At 37.4% G+C, this 20,501-nt stretch overlaps 1 protein-coding gene across 1 annotated transcript in view; it reads right to left on the bottom strand.

Moving 5' to 3' along the window:
- Positions 1-20,501, bottom strand: part of PPP2R5A (protein phosphatase 2 regulatory subunit B'alpha) — an 85,984-nt gene that overhangs the window by 25,010 nt on the left and 40,473 nt on the right. Inside the window, exons 2-4 of the mRNA XM_036753697.1 lie at positions 13,468-13,664; positions 4,793-4,894; positions 55-147 (exon numbers count right to left, since the gene is read on the bottom strand). Of these exons, the coding sequence (XP_036609592.1) occupies positions 55-147; positions 4,793-4,894; positions 13,468-13,664 (392 nt within the window). The remainder of the gene's footprint in view (positions 1-54; positions 148-4,792; positions 4,895-13,467; positions 13,665-20,501) is intronic.

Raw genomic sequence — 20,501 nt, 5'->3', positions numbered from 1 at the left:
AAAACAATCTTAATTTCTAATTACCAGATAATTTAAAATACAAGAGTTCCTTACCTGCTGTACAAATTTCTGGTCAATATATCGCTTTGCAATACTTGGCTGGAAATCAGGACTCTCCAAAAATCTTAAAAAGAACTCGTATACCAACTATAACAGAAATTTAAAGGGCAAATAAAGAAATTGTTATACAGCTCTGCCAAGATTCTATTTAATAGTAGATATGCATGCAACACACATAGCCTGGAGTGAACTTTAGAAAACAGAGTAAGCGCTTATAGATTCTAGACAAGGGAACAGAGGCTGGCAGCATAGACATACCAGGAAGCAATTAGAGTCAGGAGCAGATATGAATGGAACCTGAAGGTCATCTAGATCATTAGTCCTCTGGAGGCATGACCCGCAATTCATATTAAGAGATCTGACTAGTTAGGCTGGAGTTATACCCTCCTCTCCCATCACTCCTACCAGCTGTCACAGAGGCAATGGAATTTTCCCAGATTGAAGAGCAAGCTGGCTGGCATGTGAACCAGAATGGGTACTTCTCAAAAATGCTATGAAATTGGTCTCCTACAGGAGTACTATTGGACCTACTCTAAAAGAGCAACCTTTCATTCCATCCCAAATGACGATTGCAGATGCATGTGCTTTTTGAAAATTGGTAAGCTAGCTCATTAATCACATTAAAGAAAAATTTTAATTAAGCTTTTTATTAATAATTGGTGTGATTTTGCCTATACACTTATTTCGAGAAGTAAAACAGAATTGTTTAAGCTGTAACAGTCCAAAATTGAAAAAAATCAACTTCATTAAATGATTGCTAGGTACTAGGCACTGGGGAATACAACTGCAAAGACAGTTCTTGCCCTCAAGGAGCTTATGTTCTAAAGGAGGGAGCATATCAGTACAACACGGCCAAAGATAAGTAAATTCAGGATAGGTACAAGGTAAATCTACATTACATTGAAAGAGAATCACTAACAACTGGGGGAATCAGGAAAGACCTCTGGAAGAAGGTGGACTTGGGTTAAGCCTTGAAGGGTATTTAAGGACTCCAAGAAGCAGAGGTGAAGGAGAACATTGCTGGCATGGGTGGGGAGAAACAACCTACGCAAAGGCACAAATGTGGGAGATAAAGCTGATTAAATATGGGAGGTAAGAGGGAAGTGATTGGGAGGCAGAAAGTGGAGGCGATGCAGTAGACAGCCCGTTTTTAGGGATTCTGCTGTGAAGGGAAGAAGTATATAAGTAGAGAAGATGATAGGGGTCAAGTGAAGATCAAGGGGATATTTTAGCATATTTTCAGGCAGCAAGGAAGAAGCCAGTAGATAAGAAAAAGCTCTGAAAATTAGGAAGCTGGGATGATCAAAGGAAGAAGCAAGCTACCAGAGGAAAGGGATGAGATCAAGGAAAGAAGGGGGCTGGGGGGAACTAGCAAGGAGAAGGGCAGCTTCATTGTCCAAGACTAGAGCAAAGTAGAAGATTCTGGAGAATGATGCTGAAGTAATGTGAAGCACGCAATGGGGGGCTGAGAAAAGAACTTTGCCACCAATGACATCTTCTCCCCCCTCCCCAACATCACCAGCTAAGGAGGAAAGGAGACAATTCTGGAGAAAATAGAAGATAACATTTGGAACATGTGCTTAAGGGAATACAATACAGCATCTATCAGGGAAGAATAAAAGGACTGGAATGTTGCAGTGAAGCTCCAAGGGAAACTAGATAACAAATATTCAGCAGACCCATTTGGTAGCTGGGCGGCCTTTGATGCTGAATGCTGATGGAGAAAGAGGAATAGAAAAGGTGGATAGAGGTGTGTGTGTGTGTGTGTGTGTGTGTGTGTGTGTGTGTGTGTGTTGGGAGTGGGGCAATCTAGGGCTGGGATTTAGCAAGGGATGAATAGCAACAGGACACCGGGATAAGATATTCAAGGACCAAGGAGAGTGAAGTTGGTTTACATGTAGTAAGCCCAGCAAATATTTTATTGTACTGAATTTTTACTCACTCCTTTCCATGAACATTTAAAATGACCCCCAACAGAAAAACTACCAAAAGATATATATCAGATAAATGAAAATGAGAGCTAGTTAGTTTAAATATTTATATTTTAATTGAAGAGAAATTCCACTTAAACACAATATCACTTCAGCAATTAAGTGAATTTGATTATTTTTTGAACGGGAATGCAAGACATTACTGAAACTTGAGGATTAGGGAATGTAGAGGGCCTTAACACTTCAAATAGGATTATTATTATTATTTTGGTTAGAACTTTTTAGGTATATTTTTCCTCCCAAATGCACATGATGATGGTGGGGAATGGGTTCAGTATATTAAGATAATATATTCATCTGGGGGGGAAAGTGGGTCCCAATATACAAGATGTACTCTGAGCTGCCAGATCATGTCTGGAATGCTGTGTTCAGTGGGATGCCATATTTTGGGAAAGATACTGACAGGCTTGAGGGCATTCCCAGAGTAGGCAATGAGGATGGTAAAGGGCCTGAGTTCATGCGATGTGAGGACTGGTTGAGCCACCTGGGGCTGATTAGTATAAAAAAGAAAAGGCTCCAGGTGGATATGATAATTATCTTCAACAGATGAGCAGTTGTCATGTGTAAGATAGATTAAACTTGTTCCGTTTGTCCCTAGAGGCCAGAACCAGGAAGAAGGGGTGGAAATTGCAAAAAGTTAAATTTACGATTGACATCTGGAAAAACAAAAAACTTAACAACTGAAACTATCCAAAAGTGAATTGAGGCAGCTGGGTGGCACAGTGGATAGAGTGCGGGGCTTGGAGTCAGGAAGACCTGAGTTCAAATCCTGCACCAGACACTTACTAGCTGTGTGACCTTGGGCAAGTCACTTCACCCTGTTTGCCTCCTAGAATTGGAAAGCACTTTGAACAGGTTATGTAGTTCAATCACCTCATTTGACAGGAAGAAGAAGCAAAGGCTCAGATAGGTTAGATGTCTTGCTTAGCTAACAGCAGAGCTAAAATCTAGGTTTCCTGGCTCCCAGTCCAATGTTCTTAATTTAAATCATACATGAATTTCCTTGCTCTATATTGTAAAGTCTTATTAATTCAAATTTACTTTGGGAAAGGTCAGGATTGTTTGGTTATGCCTGAAATACAGAATATTAGTAAAGAAGTGTCATTAGTTTCTATGTCATATGAGGAAAAATTACTCGGGGGGAAGGTAAATTTGCCGAGTAAGGATCCAATTGTACATAAAAGTTTTGATTAAATAGAAAGCATCATATTAAATTAGTACTGAATTAAATTAAATTCAGTGTTTATATGCAAATAGGTACTACTTTAAAAACAGTAAATGAAAATTAAGTAAACATCTTTTTCTTAAAATTTGCCCCAATTCTGTAGAAGGGTCATGAGTCCAGAATTGTGGGAATCTGAATGGGAGTCGCCTATAATACCTTTTTCAAGTAGAACTTAAATTTGCTGGCAATTTATTTGACAACTAAGTTGTGGGTTTTGTTTTTTGGTTTTTTTTTTTTTGACATCTCAAAACTCTGCTTGCTAGCTTACTTGCCGATTAAAAAAATTAATTTAATTTCATTGACTTCAGAGGCAACAAGTCCCAACTACCTCAAATATTTTGTTTATACAATTCGGTTTCAGTTTATACAATTGTTTTGGTCCAATGTAAAAAGCAAACAAAATTTATAAATTTTGTATAGTATTTGTAGTTTCAGTTCGACTTCCACTTTGAGCAAATCTAATAATTTCCTGCTGTTGCTTAAAAAGCTATATAAATTTAACAAGCACCTATTGCAAATATTTTGAGAACCAAACAATTCTAGAAGATAAAATGGAATTACTTAAGTACTACAGAACCTCAAGGGGGTATCAAGTAAGACTTAAAGGATGGCTATCCTTCCTATTTCAGGCCTATTGAAGATACTTAGTTGTTAAGATGGTCATACTTTACGCATTCCTAAGCTGTGCTCCAGTGGGAAGATGATACACTGGACAATTAAAAATAAAAAATCTCAAGAACCTATATAGTATGTTGTTTCCTGACTCTGTTAATACCTTAAGCCAGTATATCTGGTGATATTTTTCACCTACCTGTATCATTCTTGTGATCAAATTGCAGTGTCAAAATTTTAAATTCAGTCTTTTGCTAAAATTGACATATGTAAGGATGATTGTTTCTTGTTCAATTGTTTCAGTCATGTCCAACTCTTCGTGACTGCATTTGGGGTTTTCTTGACAAAGATACTGGATTGGTTTGCCTTTTGCTTCTCCAGCTCATTTTACAAATGAAGAAACTGAGGCAAACAAGGTCAAGTGACTTGCCCAGGGTCATACAGCTACTAAGTGTCTGAGGTCACATTTGAACTCAGAAAGACAAGTCTTCCCAGCGCTCTATCCACTCTACAACCCAGCTGCTTGTTATTAACATTTTTTGCGCATTAATGATGCATCTGTATTTTCAAAAAAAAAAAAAATTAATTCTGTGCAATAGTCAAAATCCTTTAGTTTCAACATTTTCCTCATGTCTCACAAGCCTACTCAAACAGAAAAAAATAACAGTATTGGGGGGGTGCAGGAGGAAGGAAAAACAGACGGTAGTTGAGGACACTTTAAGGAATAGACTTCTCAATACGTTTAATTGTTTCTTTAGAAAGCAAGAAACTGTTAAGTGGGTAAATTTTAAAATAAATTTATCTATGAATTTAATAATCAGAATCTACAATATACAACAATGAGCAGAGAAGAATTATCTTCACTTTGAATGATTCATAGTCAACATACAATTCTGTTTCACACCTGTATGTGAGGCCATGATGCCTCAAGGGTTGGCTCATCTTCTTCAGGATCAAAGTCTGGATTATCACTTGGAGGAAGAGTCCTGAAGATATTGACACTGATCTATGAACAAAAACACATTTATAGACTTAAATTCTGTTGTTAGATAAGGACAGTTTGACAATCAAAAGGGACTTATTTTTAAGATTATTATTTGATAACTCAGAAATTGAGGCACAGTGGATAGAGTCCTGGAATTGGAGTCAGAAAGAATCAAGTTCAAATTGAGCCTCAAATACTTTTTAACTATCTGTCCCTGGACAAGTCACTTAACTTCAGCCAGTCTATCTCACTACCCCTAAAATGGGAACAATAAAACAATGACCCCAGGATCATTGTAAGGGCCAAGTGAGATAATATTTCTTAAGTGTTTTGCATATCTTAAAGGTTTGGCTTAGGGTTAACTCCACAACTCCAAGTGAGATTTAAAGAAAAAAAAACTTTCTCTCTTGAAAATCAAGACAAGTTGCTTGCTTTCTTTATTTCTAATCTCTCTCTTTGATTTCATCAGACCTCAGATCCCAGACCCGAAGAGGGCTGGTTCTCCCTCCTATATTCCCTGAATTATTACTTCTTTCTTTCATTTTCTTGCAAAAGATGATGTGAATCTGAAAAGTCAACAAGAGTTTTATTAAGTGCTTGCTTTATAAAACATGGGTATAATTCTTCAATATGCTCCTACCTCTCAAATATTTGGCAAATTCTTTCTGCACTGGACAGTATCATTCTTCATTTGTGTAGATGTCTAATTCCTATTTCTTTGAGGGTATTGACTGGCTCATTTCCCCTGTCTCTCCTGCACCTAACATAACATAGGAAGCACTTAATTTGTTCATTTGAATTCAACCTTTTTTTAAATACAGTAAACAGCTCCCTCAGAAAAATTTATTTTGTATCTCACCTCTACATTCACAAAGCCTTCTAGGGAAATAATATTTGGAGACAGCAAGTAAACTAAACATTATTACCACCACCACCCCCAAACCACCCGCCCCTCCCCAAACAAAAAAACCCCAGTCTTACAGTTTAGCTTAAGTAGGCTGACTAAATTACATAGTTATAACCCCCAGACATAGACAAAGGGAACTAAACATTTGAAAGGGACCAGCAAATAAGATCAGGGTCCTGGATGCCAATTTCACTGAAATTTCAGTTTTATCATAAATAAATCAACAGGTCTCTATTATCACTGATGCAGCATTCAATAAGTGACAAGTGTTCTTGGTACGACTCATGAACCCACTGAACCCCCTTTAGTCACATAGAGGACTGTCATTTATACCTAATTCTCTCAGAGAGAGAAGACTTATCAATAATCATCATAACGTTTGTCAGTCTTGGAAATATAGATTTGGTTTTTAGCATGTGGTATTTTAAGTTTTTTTTAAAAACTATAAAACATTCAGAATAGTAAGATATTATGTCACGTATGCTAATTCATAAACTGTTGGATATTCAGGTTCTTTGAAACAATGTCATGAGGATTTACCTGCTTTATCTAAAATTAAATTAATGTTAATGTCATACCTCAAAATAAACTAACAACCAAATATTTTTCCAAGTCAGATTGTCATTACAATTTAAGAGCTCAGCTAGTTTCACATTGCTTATATTATTTTGTTTTTGTTTTTTGGAGGGGGGAAGGAAGGGCAATTGGGGTTAAGTGACTTACCCAAGGTCACACAGCTAGTAAGTGTGTCTGGTGTCTGAGGCCAGATTTGAACTCAGGTCCTCCTGACTCCAGGGCTGGTGCTCTACCTACTGCACCACCTAGCTGTCCCGCTTATATTATTTATATACAAATAACATGGTTCCTGATTACCTCTAGGCTCAAATATAAAATCCTGCTTAACTTTTAAAATTCTTCATAACCTGGTTTCTTCTTACCTTTCCAGTCTTCTACCTTGTTCCCCTCCATGACACCTGGCTCCCTGTTGTTCCTTGTTAATAGATCACAATACACCATTTCTCAAACTCCATGCATTTTCACTGGCTATCTCCTTCCCATGCTTGGAATTCTCTCCTGGCTCATTTCAGCCTCAAGGCTTTCCTGGTTTTCTTCAGATCTCAGCTAAAGACCTTCTGCAAGAAGCCTTTTCCGATACCCCTTCATTGCTAATGCCTTTCCTTGGAGATTGCCTCCAATTTATCCTTGCTATGTTTTGTTTATACTTTACATGTTTTTGCCCCCATTTGGACTATGAGCTCCTTGAGGAAGGAGCTGCTTTTGCCATTTTTTGTAACCCTAGTAATTGTTTGGCGCAGTGTGTGGCTCTTATAGGTGCCTAATCATTGCTTGATTTGTCTTGACAGACTTGGGAAGAACCATTCTTACTCAGAAAAATTCAATTAAATATTCATTACTTTTCAAAAGCAGAAACTAAATTTCACCTGATCTAAGACAGTGAATCACATTTTACTAGACTAGGGCATGGTACCTTCACCAATCTGACTTAAATAGTGTTTTTTGTGGCAGTTAGGTGTCTCAATGAATAGAGCAATGGGTTTGGAATCAGGAAGACTCAACTTCAGGAGTTCAAATCTAGCCTCAGAGACTTACTAGCTGTGTGACCCTGGACAAGTCAAATCTAGCCTCAGAGGCTTACTAGTTGTGTGACCCTGGACAAGTCACTTAAACCTGTTTGTCTCAGTTCCTTGTCTGCAAAATGAAGTGGAGAAAGAAATGGCAAAGCACTCCAGTATCTTTGCCAAGAAAACCCAAACGGGGTCACGAAGAGTCAGACATGACTGAAAACAACTCAACAACATATCTTTTGTCTCTAGAGTCAACAATTTTGTTAATGGAGAATATAGATGTCTTCTTAAAAGCTACAAAGATTTCCAAATCAAGAAATATTTTAAGTCACTAAAGACAAGAGAGAAATTTTCATTTTCTTCACTAGAGACTTATAAAGAAAAGCAAATAAAAATGTAAACAAAGAACACACCACAGTAGATCACAAGATTTAGAGCTGGAAGATACCTTACATATCTATCTAGTCTAACCCCCTTTTTAAAAAACAACAAGAAGAAGTTGTTATTGTTCATTCATTTCAGTTATTTGTGACTCTTTATGACCCCATTTGAGGTTTTCTTGGCAAAGATTATAGAGTGGTTTGCTATTTCCTTCTCCAGCTCATTTTACAGAAGTGGATACTGAGGCAAACAGGGTAAAGTGACTTGCCCAGGGCTATAAAGCTAGTTGTCTGAGGCTGGATTTGAACTCAGCTCTTCTTGACTCCAGGCCCAATGTTCTAAGCACTACACACCATCTGTTTCTACAGGTAAGGAAATCAGGCTCAGAGAAATACAGTAACTTGCCCGCAATCACATAGGTAGCAAATAGCAGACTTTGGATTCAAATCCAAGCCCTCTGAAGCAAAAGCCAACACATGTGGTGGGATACCATATTGTTTTAGAACAGCGGATTTTAACTTGAGGTCCATGGACAGATCTGAGGACAGCCTAAGATTTTGGATGAGATAAGATTACATCGATTTTCACTAACCTCTAAGTAAAATTTAACATTTCCTTCAATTATCAATGTAGTCGATACACCATTATTCTAAAAAGAGGCTCACAGAATTCACTAGACTGCCAAAGGGATCCTTGACAGAAAAAAAGATTAGGAACCCCTGCATTAGATTAAGCTTTAGAATGAGTTCCTTATAATAGACACTGACAGGGATTTAGGACATTAATAACATCTTTGATAGAGCATAATTCATACTGAAATAGGGTTCTCTCTCACAATAAAACACATATCAATTTTTAGGTGGTCAATGAGTATTCCACTGGCACAAAAGTACCTCATTACCACCAAAAGGCAGATACACATTTCTAAGGCAAAAGACGCTATTAGTATTTATATCTTGTTCTTCCATTTTTACCATCTTTGGACTTTAATAGAGCCAAATTAATTTTGATTGGTGTCTCTCTCCACCCTATCTGTTGCTATTAAAAATTTGCTCATTTCATCATGTTGAGGCTTTACTCCCCAATGCCCAATGAAGAATTTTTTCAAGTCTTTTTAAAATTAATTTTTTAGAAGAACAAAAATCTATTTTCTCTATCTCCTCTTTCCCTTGAACCAATGGAGGAAAAAACTAGAAAAACTTTGCAATAAATATGCAGTCTAGCAAAACAAATTCCTTCATTGTCTGTGTCCAAATCAGATATATCTCAATCTGTTTTTTGGGTCCGTTACCTGTCAGGGGGTAGATACCATGTTTCATAATGAGTCCTCTAAAATTGTAGTTGACCAGAGTTCTTAAGTCTTTTAAAGTTGTGTGTCTTTACAATATTCTTGCTTTGGTATAAATTGTCTTCCTGATTCTCCTTTCTTCACTCTGAATCAGTTCAAACGAGTTTTCTCAGGTTTCTCTGAAACCACCCCCTCATCATCGCTTATAGTAAAATCATATCCCATTACATTTGTATGTCATAATTTGTTCAGCCATTTCCCAATTGATAAGCAGCTCTTCGGCTCCCCTCCCCCACCCTCCCACCCCCAACTTGATGGATGGAGAGATTTAAACATAGGAAGAACTTTGAAGGCTAATACAGACTTTTATCTCCCACTTGGATGACTGAATTTGTCTAAGTGGTCTTCTAGCCTCTGATCTCTTCTTTGCAAATCATTCAACTCTTTGCCATTCTAATCTTCATAAATATATATGTATATGTGTGTGTGTGTGTATATAAATATATACATATATATACATATACATATATATATATGTATATATATATGCAACTGCTCTGATCAAAGCTCTTCAATGGCTCTTTACTGTGTGCTGAACTAGGCACACATATGCCTAGCCTTATATTCAAGGTCCTCCAAAATCTGTGGCACTTTAACTATCCAGCTCTTTCCTATTGTTGCCCCTCAAGCCAAACTGTACTGAAATTCACCGTGCACCAAAGCTTCCTGAAGTCTTCCCTTTTGTGTCTTTGAGCATACCATTCCCTATGCCCAAAGCATCTTATTCTATCTCTGAAACTGTAACCATCTTTCAAGATCCATTTCTAATGCCACCTCTTTCATGAAGTCTTCCTTGGTCAGATTAAACTAGGATGGAAAGCCAGGAGAGACTTTGCCTTAAGGCACTGAAAGCAGCACCTAAACAACCCGGTTAGCATCTAGTTAGCCAGATTGGTTAAACAGGAAGGAATTGGCTTTCTTCCCCACCCTACCCACCCCACCTCCTACTCCCAGCATTTCAGATAAATTCCTCCTTGATTGGCCTTTCCCTTCCTCAAGAAGGGTCTTGGCTTCCTAGGTGAACTGGTATATGAGGATTCTATATTCTCTTCAAATTTGTCAAACTGATTTGAGGGCTCATACTATTGTTTCTATCCACATCACCAAAAGTCCCAGCCAGGCTGCTCATTTCTTTCCCTCTGCCCCACCTAAATACCAACCAGATGCCTTGTTCTCCCCACACCCAATTACTCCGCTTTACAGTTGACTAGGATAGATGATGCCCCTTGAGGGAAGGGATTATTTTGTTTTGGTGTCCCCAGTACTAAGCGCAGTGATTGGCACATATTAAATATTTTATCTACCTATCTTTCTAGCTCCTTATCTCAGGCACAGAAATTTCAAGTGAAGGTTGGACCTGATTATCCTCAACAGAACTTACTTTCCCTCCTCAGTTCTCACATTTGACTCATACTTTTCATGTGCATTTATATTTATTTTGTAGACTACTTAGTGCTTTCTTGTATCATCCACCCTAATAGACTGGGAGTAGAGATCTTTTTTAGAGGCATTTAATGGGTGCTTGATTTAACATCTATCCTAGTATTTCATAATCATTTGTCTCAAAGAAGACTCATTATATCATAGTGCCTTTGACCACAAACATAGAGGAGGAGCCTGAGTTAAATCAGAAGGTAGAAGAAGCACTACCACTTGAGAATAATCTAGATTTTAATTTATTTACATTTACTTGCTGTGTTGCGGTCTAGGGGTGCTACAGCGTGAGGGTCTGCCTCAAAAGAATTCAACCACTCAAGCCTTCTTTCAGTCCAAGTAGCAAGTTTACTGTAACACCAACAGAAGCAGGCCAGATTTTCAGAATCTGAGCAATTTAATGGGGGCAAAATGAACACTTTTATACAGAAAGAGTGTGGGAAGGTCTGGACAGGATTAAGGAGTGGAAAGTAGCCTGGAGTGGTCCAGTATAACAGAGAAAGGGGCGTGGGTAAGATTAAGGAGTGTCAAGTAAACTAATTAAGTAATCATGGTGGACTGGGGTGGGCCAGATGCTCCAGGTGAATGCCAGGGATTGGGTTCCTGAAATTTGTGGTAAAGTTCAAGGGCCTTTCCTTTAAGGGGCCCAGATCCCTCCCATCAACTGCATTTAGGTAATATTTTTGTTGATTTGAACGTAGGATTAAAAAGTACATCTGTTTTACTGGTAATTAACAGGCACTACAAAATAAGATGCTCAATAACCACAGAAGTAAAATATTATTTTGTTCATTTTACTCATTTAATAAAACAGACAGTGACCCAATTTGTGAACCTGACATTTTAAGTTGCATGTTTTCAAATGCACCTCTTGGTTCCATTTAGTTCATGCCATCTACCTACTGATACTATTTAGAATAAACAACCTCAGAGAAGCACAGAGTTGTGGAGTTGGAAGGGGCCTTGGAAGTCACATAATCCAACCAGTACCTGAGCAAGAATTCCCCTCTACACATACACAACACGTCATCCAGTCTTTGCACGAAGACCAAAAGACAGGGGAATTCGAGTGTGGGGTTCCAGTGGTTAGGAAGCTCTTCTTTATATGCTAATATTGCCCTCAGAGGCCAACAACAAAAAAGCTAATCTACATGGAACACTCCCCTCCCTCCCCTCCCCTCCTTGCTCCTCTCATCCCCTCCCCTCCTCTTCCTCCTCCTCTCTTCTGTCCTCTCCTCTCCCCAAGCTAAACATCCTCAATTTCTTCAATGATGTTCATATGGAACGGACTTGACCCGCCTTGGCAAACTTCCTATATGTAGGCTTAGAATCTAAAGATTACATTTGCGTTTGTAATCACACTTTCATGAAAACAAATAGGCATCACTTAAATCTGGATATGTTAACTCCAGCACCTCTGGTAAAAGCAGTAAAATGATTTCTTCACAAAACCCAAAGCTTAACTTTTGAAGTTTTATGCTTCAGTGATGATTTCCTTTCCTTCCTTGTCTGGGCCTGAGTTTCATCAACTGTCAAATGAAAGAACTGGACTAGATCTTCTTTATAATTTTAAAGTACTCAGTGAGATCTCATAGTAGCTTTTCTCCAGTCAGAACCACAATTTAATTGGTCCTGAAGACATAGTTGCCTCGGGGCCCTAAGAGATTAAGTAACACTAGCCTTGTAGCCACTCAGCTGAGATGTGTCACAGATTGACCAGCCAGGGGCCTGACTTGAACTTTGCATGGTCACTCAGCTCAGATGTGTGGGAGGGAGGTTGAACCCAGGTCCTTTTTATTTTTTTAAAACTTCAAAGGACAAGCAGATCTTCATCCACTATAATGGTTACTTATACTTTGATTTGTTATTTTTGTCCCTTTCTTCAATGTTCTAGGCTTCTGGAGGCCAGAGATCAAGTCTTATTCAATCTTTGTGACTTCAGCTCATTTCAACAAACATTCAAAAACACACTAAGTGCAAAAATTGTTTAGACAGAAACTAAAGAAAACAGACTCTAGGATCAAGAAATTTACATTGTACTGGTGGGACGGGGTAGATATAACCTATACAAGAATATGAGTGCATACAAAATAGGTAAAAAGTTAAGCAAAATAATTTCAAGAGAGAAAGCACCAACGAATAAGAGGATTAGCAAAGCTGTTCTAAAGAAGGTGGCAGCTGAGCAATGATCTGGAAAAAAAAAACCCAGAGCTTCCATGAAGTACAGGTGAGGAGGGAGAGTAGTCTAGACATGGCACATCATCTGGATGCAGCACTATGAAGGCCCAGAGATGGAATGGAATGGAATATGAAAATATGGGAAGGAAAACATGTAGTAAGCTTGATAAATGCTTACTGAATTGGACACTGAGGACAGAAAGTCTCTTTTTAAACTTTTGGCCTAAGCACCTATAAACAAAATGTTTCTGCCAAAGTTTTAGGTAAATTCTAAGTGATAAAAAGAAAATCTTACTATTTCACAAGTAAATTATGAATTGAGCATCTCTTCTTTTACTTAATAAATGGAAGTAAAACATGCCTACCAAATCTTTGACTAACTCATCTTCAACTGATTTTTTAAAATTTAATTTTAAAATTAATTTTAAAATTAAAATTGGTATTTCCATATACACAGTAGATAAAAAAGAGGATTGTATGTTAAACTATATCTATTGTGTATAACTTGTTTTTTTTAATAATTGTTAAAATAAATTCAATATGTAACTTTCAAAGTTGTCCTACTTGTCTGTGATTCTTTCTGGTCTTCCTTCTGTTTTCTTCTGTAGCTGTAGCCAGCTTCCAAGGTGACTGTTTGGATATATAAATTCTGAGATATTTGCTTTTTTAAAAAGGCAATTTCATCACTTTGGACAGTTATATAGTCACACCTAATTTTAATCAGGGGTTAATCTAAAGGAACATAAATCTAGAAGCTTACCATTTTCACTATATCAGAATATGTTGATTCAACAAGCACACCACGATTTGTTGAAACATACTCAATCAGTTCGTTCAGCGTTGCCCTTTTAATTTCTTTGCTTTTTAAGTCTGCAACGGAGTCCATGAAATCAAATAGTATGCAACACTGCTCCAACTTCTGACAGAAAAGGTCTTGTTGTTCATTTGAAGAGGCATCTATAGACAAAAATATAGAAAAACATGGGTGTTATTTATCTATTCAAAAGTTGACTTAAAATATTTAAAGCAAACTATTTCTTGAAGCAAAATCTCACACAAAAGTACTTGTATCAAAATGGAAATATAGTAAGAAATGCATTTTGAAATGCGGGAAGGAAACCTGGATCCAATACCACATTTCAAGTAGAATATATGAAGAAAATTTTATCATCACAAAAAAAATTTACTAAGACAAATGATAGCATGATTATAAGTATTATAAATCAAATGCTTCCAAATATTTCAATAAAAATGGAGTTTCAATTCTGAACTTTATATCTAATAAGGACTTCAAATAATCAGCTCAATGGTTAAAGTTTTTTCAAGGGACCTGTTTATTTAGTTGTTGGACATTTCCAGAGCACAAGTAAACAAATTATAGACTATTCAGAACCATTACAGAGATTTAAAAGGTACTATTTTCATATTGTCTTCCTACAAAGGCAACAGTTTTCCTAGTAGTGCATAAAAAAATTAAGTTAGCAAAAGAGGTCTATTGCTTTTAACAGTTCAAAATTTTTTAAATTGTTATTTAACTTTCTTATGTATGAGTTGGAGGCAAGGATCATGTCTTGTATTTGGAATCACAAACTATTTAAACTAAAAATAATCCTAGAAATAATCCAATTCAACCCTTCCACTTTATAGATGAAGAAAATGAAGCCCAGAGGGATGAAACAGCATGCCCCCTAACAAGCCTGTAGATTGCAAAGCTAGACTCAAAATCTGGTCTTTTGACTCTTCCACAGTAGTGGTAGTGATCTCTACCATACCACAAGTATCCTTTCTTGATTCAATGCAAACCTTAAAAATGACCTACAATTTCATTTAGGTCATTGCATTCTTCAACAAGAATCTACTTTATAAAATCCCCAACAAATGGCTATTTAGCTTTTTTGAATAACCCTACTGGCTGAGAATGTTTTACTTTACATCAAGTCTAACTCTGTACTTCTCCAAGTGCCAACTCTCAAGTCCAAGCTGCACCCACTGGCATGAAGTAAAATGAGTCTAATACTCTTCTACATGTCAACTTTTCAAATAGCTGAATACAGCCACTATGATCCCTAAAGGTCTCTTGCTCTCTGAGATAAGCATCTCCAGTTCCTTCAGTGGATCCTTATATTGACATGGTCTCCAGTTTCCTTGCCAACCTTGCTGTCCTTCTCTGGATGCACCCCAATTTATCAAGGTCTTTCCTAAAATATGGTATCTAGAACTTCAGTATCACGTGTGGTGCTTATCAGGGCAGGGTATAGTGGGACTATCACCTCCCTCATTCTAGATATTATGACTCCTCACCTCTCTTAATGAAGACAAAGATGGCATTACTATTTTAGCTGCTGTGTCACACTGATGACTCACATTGAGCATGTAGTCCATTAAAATCCAAATATATTTTTCCCCATGAATGGTTGCCTAGCAACATTTTCACATCCTGTATTTGGGTCCAAAAAACAATCATGCAGAAAATTTTACATTTCTCTCTTTAAAAATTTCCTCTCCTTGGATTTGGCCCATTGCTCTAGCCAACACAGGTCTTTTTGGATCTTATTTCTGTTGTTCAATGTATTAGTCACCCCTTCAAGCAAATTATCCTATCTATATCTTCATCCAATTATTTAAAAATATTGAGCAGAACAATGGCACATTCCATCAAAGGAGCTCAATTAGCAGTAAATTAATCATCCCTTTGGGCTGGTCATTCAACTAGTTCTGAACCCACTTTAACTCTAGTATTATCCAATCCACATCTCTCCATTTTGTCCATAATGAGTGCTTTGTCTAGAATAGACTCTTTCCATTCCTATCTTCGACAGTTAAAGACCTTTCTTCTTTTCCATCAAGGTTCAATACAGGTACCACATTGTCTATGAAACTTTACCTAATTCATCTACCACTCTCCCACAGTGATCTCTCTCTCCTCCTCTCACAGCATTTTGTCTCCCTCTTGCTTATTTTGATACTATTTGAATTTGTATTATACTTACGTGTTTCTCATTTCCCGTACTATAACTTTTTTAGAATGGGGACTATAATTTTCACCTTTCTATCCCAGCATTTACATGGTGAATGTTTTAAAAATAACTGTTACAAATTGTGATATTTGTGGAAGCCATGGTAGAGTTCAAAAGGGAGAGCAGAAGCCATAAATCTGAATCTCAGGGCAGATAGTCTCCTGTGCAGTTTCCTTCCTTGAGTCTCTGGGGTCAGCTTCCTTATTCAGGTGTTCCTTTTGCATAGCTTTTTCATCTTTCTTTTTATATCTCAACATACATAGGTTCCCTCTTAAAAGGTCCAGATTCTTTTTACACATCCTCCTCTATAATAGTAGGGACTAAGTGTCACAGAGATCTTATCTCCATTATCCAAGTCTATGTGTCTTCTCCTGAGAAATAAAGCATACCTATAATGAAATTATACTCCAATACTAGGCTGAAATGGTGGAAGTTTTCCAATCCACAATGCTTTTGGAAAGGGGCTATTGTTAACTATAACTTGAAACTGTAGAGTGAATAAATAAAAGACTTTGCAGTCACCTCTGAAAGGCTGCCAACTCCTATGCTACCAAAATGCAGCACCTTTTCCTATATGTCCCATCTTATAAATTAAAAAATGTTTATTAAATACCAAAAATATTCAAGCTGTAATGCTAGACACTGAGAGAAAGTGGTAAGAGTTGTGGTCCCTGTTCTCAAGACTTAAAAGCTAGTTAAGGGGATACACACATGGGAAAACATTCTAAGCATGTAGTAAATTACTAGCACTAAACAAATTAGCATGATAGGACTTTAGAAAGAGATACCACTTGTGATTGAAACAATGAAAGCTTCACAAAAGTAGAATTTGAGCTGGGCTTTAAAAAATGATTAAGATTCAGATAGGCAGAGAAGGCATTCTAGGAAGGGAAAAAGCATGGGCCGAGGTACAAAGCATGAGGAATGTTCAGGGCATGATAAGTAGAATAGTCTGGCTAGAACCAAAGATTTACACAGGAAGAAAGCTAGTCGGGAATATGATTTGTGGTAAGCCCGAACATCTGGCTAAGTAAGGAGTTTGGACTTCCACCTGTGGGTAATGAGGAAGACAATGAAGATTTCTGAATAGGAAAGCAACATAATGAAATTGATGTTTTAGGAAGATACGGTCATCCAGATGTTTAATAGGTATGCAAAATGGATTAGATTTAAGTAACAAGACTATAAAGAGACTACTTGGAAAGTTATTGCAATTATCCAGGTATGTGATAAGGGTCTAAACTAGGATGGTGGTGGAGATAATGAAACACACACACACATTTAAGTAACAACCAAAAGGAGTTTGCCACTAATTGAATATCAGGATTTTAACAAGTAAAAGGTAAAAATCTAAGAGAACTACACAGTTTCTGTTGGTGGCATTCATTAATGGAAATCAGTTCAGAAAGATGAAGGTGGTTTAGGAAACAGGATGGTGAGGTCAGTTTTAGACCCTATATTTTAAGGTGACTGCAGACAACTCAATGGAAGTGTCTAGCAGGTAGTTGGAAAGTCAAGCATGACCTTTAGATTGGGGTGAGGGACTTGAAGTATACATTTAGGGGTTTAAGAGAAGGGATCATGTTAAGTATGACAGTGTCTGAAATCACTGAGTAGAAAATAAAGAGGGAACAGAAGGCCAAGGCTGAAACTTGGGTGATGTCTACAGTAAGAGCCAGAAAAGAAAAAGAAGAAATAATCAGAGAAAGGAAGAACAGATACTGTGTCACAGAAACCAAGGGATGAGCTTTTCAAAGATGGACATTAGTCAATGGTGACAATTCCCATAGAGAAGTCAAAGAGAATGAGGACTTAGAAAGGACATTGCATGTGGCAACTTTTAGGAATAAAATTTCAGGAGAGGGTGAGAGTCAAAACACAAAAGGATTGCTAAGGCTGTAAAGGAGTTGGCTGTCAACTATTGCTAGTTGGGAATACTTCTCTGAGGTTCAAGATGCGTGTAAAAGACAGTATAGATATAATACTGAAAGTAAGGCTATAGATATAGGTTGTCTGGCCATTACCAAGAGACCACAACTTTCCTGGATCTGAACAAAGAATCAGAACACAGATGATTTTTCCTAATTGTCCTTAAATTGTTTCTTTGTAAAACATCACTATGGGATTCTTTTAAATGGTGAACAGAAAATTTCTGTTGTATGTGAAGATATTGTTACAGTGGCAGTTCCTATTTTAAAAATTAGATTTTACTGGTATCGTTTGTTCCTTTTTACGTTGTCTATTTTTCCCACTCTATTCTTCTTCTCCCTCTCTTATAACAAAGATTTTTTTAAAAATAGGGATAAAAGGAAAAAATTCAGCAAAACCAACCAACATATTTTTAAAAAAATCTCATTATATATGGTGTTCTGCATCTGTGGACCCCCACCTCTGCAAAAAGAGTGCAGAGGTGTGTCTTCTTATATCTCTTCTTTGCAGTCAAGTTGAACCTTTGTAATTTTATACATTTGGTTTTGATTGCCTTGCAGTTCTTTCACATATTGTTCTAAGCCTCTGCATGGTTCTCATATTTATCACATTCGTTGTTGATTATAGCACAGTAATATACCATTACTGTCCTGGACCACTATTTGTTTAGCTATTCCTCAACTGACAGAATATCTGGAGATATAAAAGCAGGGCTCCTTGTAAACTCTTGCCGTTTCCCTTTGAAGGTGGATGGTATCACCTCCCTGATGTCATGGTCCTCTTCTAGAACATAGGACAAACAACAATCCCAAATGATAGCAATCTACTTTGCTTTTTGTTCTCGGCTACTACAAAAAGTGCTGCTATAAATAATGTAGTGTATAAGGAGCCTCTCTTTTTGGTCAGTAACCTCCTTGGAGTACAAGCCTAGAAGTAGAAATTTTGGGGTCAAAAGGTACAGACATTTTAATCACTTTATTGGTATAACTTCCAACTGCTTCCCAGAATGGTTATACCAATTCACAGCTCAACCAACATTGCCTGCCTTTCCATAATCTCTCCAACACCTTTAAGGGGCCTCTGAGGTCTCTTAAAACTCTACATCTACACACAATTCTCAATATTAAATATTTTTAAACATTCATGATACATTGTAAGCCAGAATGAAAGATGGTTTCAGCTTTCTAGGAACTTCATTATTAAAATCCATATCTCTACCTCTCAACAAATCCAGCAAATTTTATTCAACTTAAATTACTTGTATCTTCCGCCAAAGTACCACTCTGATGCTTCAGCAGAGTCTAGAGCTCCCCCTGAGATCCTGAAGACCATGCCATCAGATTACAAGGTCTGGAGATACTAGAAAGCTGAAAAGATTTTGAATACAGATAGTAGAAAGGCAATAAAGTTTGGAGAAGCTGAGCACCACAGCAGTGGCCACCAGTCTTAGCTGTTAACAGCCCACAAAAACTGTAAGACCGATAGGAGCTGTGATCGTCAAAAGGAAACGATACTCATGGATGAAATCACAGATTCTTGAAGCCTCTGAATACATTACTAGCAAACTGCTATTTCTATGTAAGCATATTCACATTTATCTGATAAATGTATTCTTGAAAAAGTGTATATAAATTGGATTTTTTTTCAAAGTTAAATGCATCCAAGGAGTTCACCATTTAGAAGAGTCTTATGGCAATGATAAGGGCAATCGGGAAAAACCATCTGTGTTCTAATTCTTTGTCCTGGCTCAGAGAAGTCATAGTCTCTTGGTAATGGTAAGGCCCCTGTGTAGAACCATAAGTCCAGTATCATACTGTAAAAGAAATATTTGATGTGCTACAAGCAGATGCCCTTGATTTTATGAAAAAACACTTTGTGATCCTATTTCCTGATTATCATATTTGACAAAGGTAGGTATCATCTCTAGAAGATATTTTTTCATCTCTAATATAAGTGTTCTAGATGTTTAATCTAGATCTAGATGCTATGATCCTCTGACATTCAACCAGATATTGCATTTAGTTAGCTATCTACTTTGAAATCACAGCACTAAAAAGCAAGCAAATAAACAAACACCACTGCTGTCAGGGGCCCTGATGCCCAATTTGAGGGAAGAATCAAACATAAAGAGGGCTTCCCAAACCCGGTAAATTTCTAGGACCTATTAGCATTGCCTCTACTGCAAAGGATTCTGATGCTCGAAGACACTAAGAAGACATTGGCCTAACAAAACCAGTCCCACTGAACCTCTTTTTCAGGCAAGACAGGACTGTTCTTTTCTAGTCCTGGACTATTCAAAAAGCCCTGAGCTGCCCATTCCACTTTACTATAAGCGCCTGATGGCACAACTCTTCCTCTTGGAAGAGAGATCTCCACCGTTGTTTCTAGCCTCAGCTCAGCCACCTCAATACCCTCTTGATTTCTCTGATTAGAATCAGGCTCATTGTATATCATCTATCTATCTGTTCCTCCTCTCATCCAACCTTGGTTTGCATCTGTGACCTCACCTTTACCTATTCAGCTTGACTCCTCATATGAAGTCTCAGACCCCCTTGTTTCATCTTGTCCTATATCCCCTTATTTTTCTTCAACCTGGATTGTGCTCAATCTCTCAGTAACAACTTCCAAGCTGTCTAGCCCTGCTCTAATTAGTTGGAAGCAAAACATAGTTCTACTAATATATTACTAGCACCTGCTGGCTCACTCATGCCTGCACTCTACTTTGGCAAGAAAGTCCTGAATAATGATGACGAAAATAATAATGACTGGTATTTCTACAGTACTTTTAAGGTTTGCAAAGCACTTTACATATGTTCATTTTATCATCATGAGGGCCCTGTGAGGTAGG

Source organism: Trichosurus vulpecula, chromosome 4, assembly GCF_011100635.1.
Source record: "Trichosurus vulpecula isolate mTriVul1 chromosome 4, mTriVul1.pri, whole genome shotgun sequence".
In the NCBI taxonomy this organism is placed as follows: Eukaryota; Metazoa; Chordata; class Mammalia; order Diprotodontia; family Phalangeridae; genus Trichosurus; species Trichosurus vulpecula.
The sequence above is the reverse complement of the archived record's forward strand: the minus strand, read 5'-3'. Positions and strand labels throughout refer to the sequence as shown.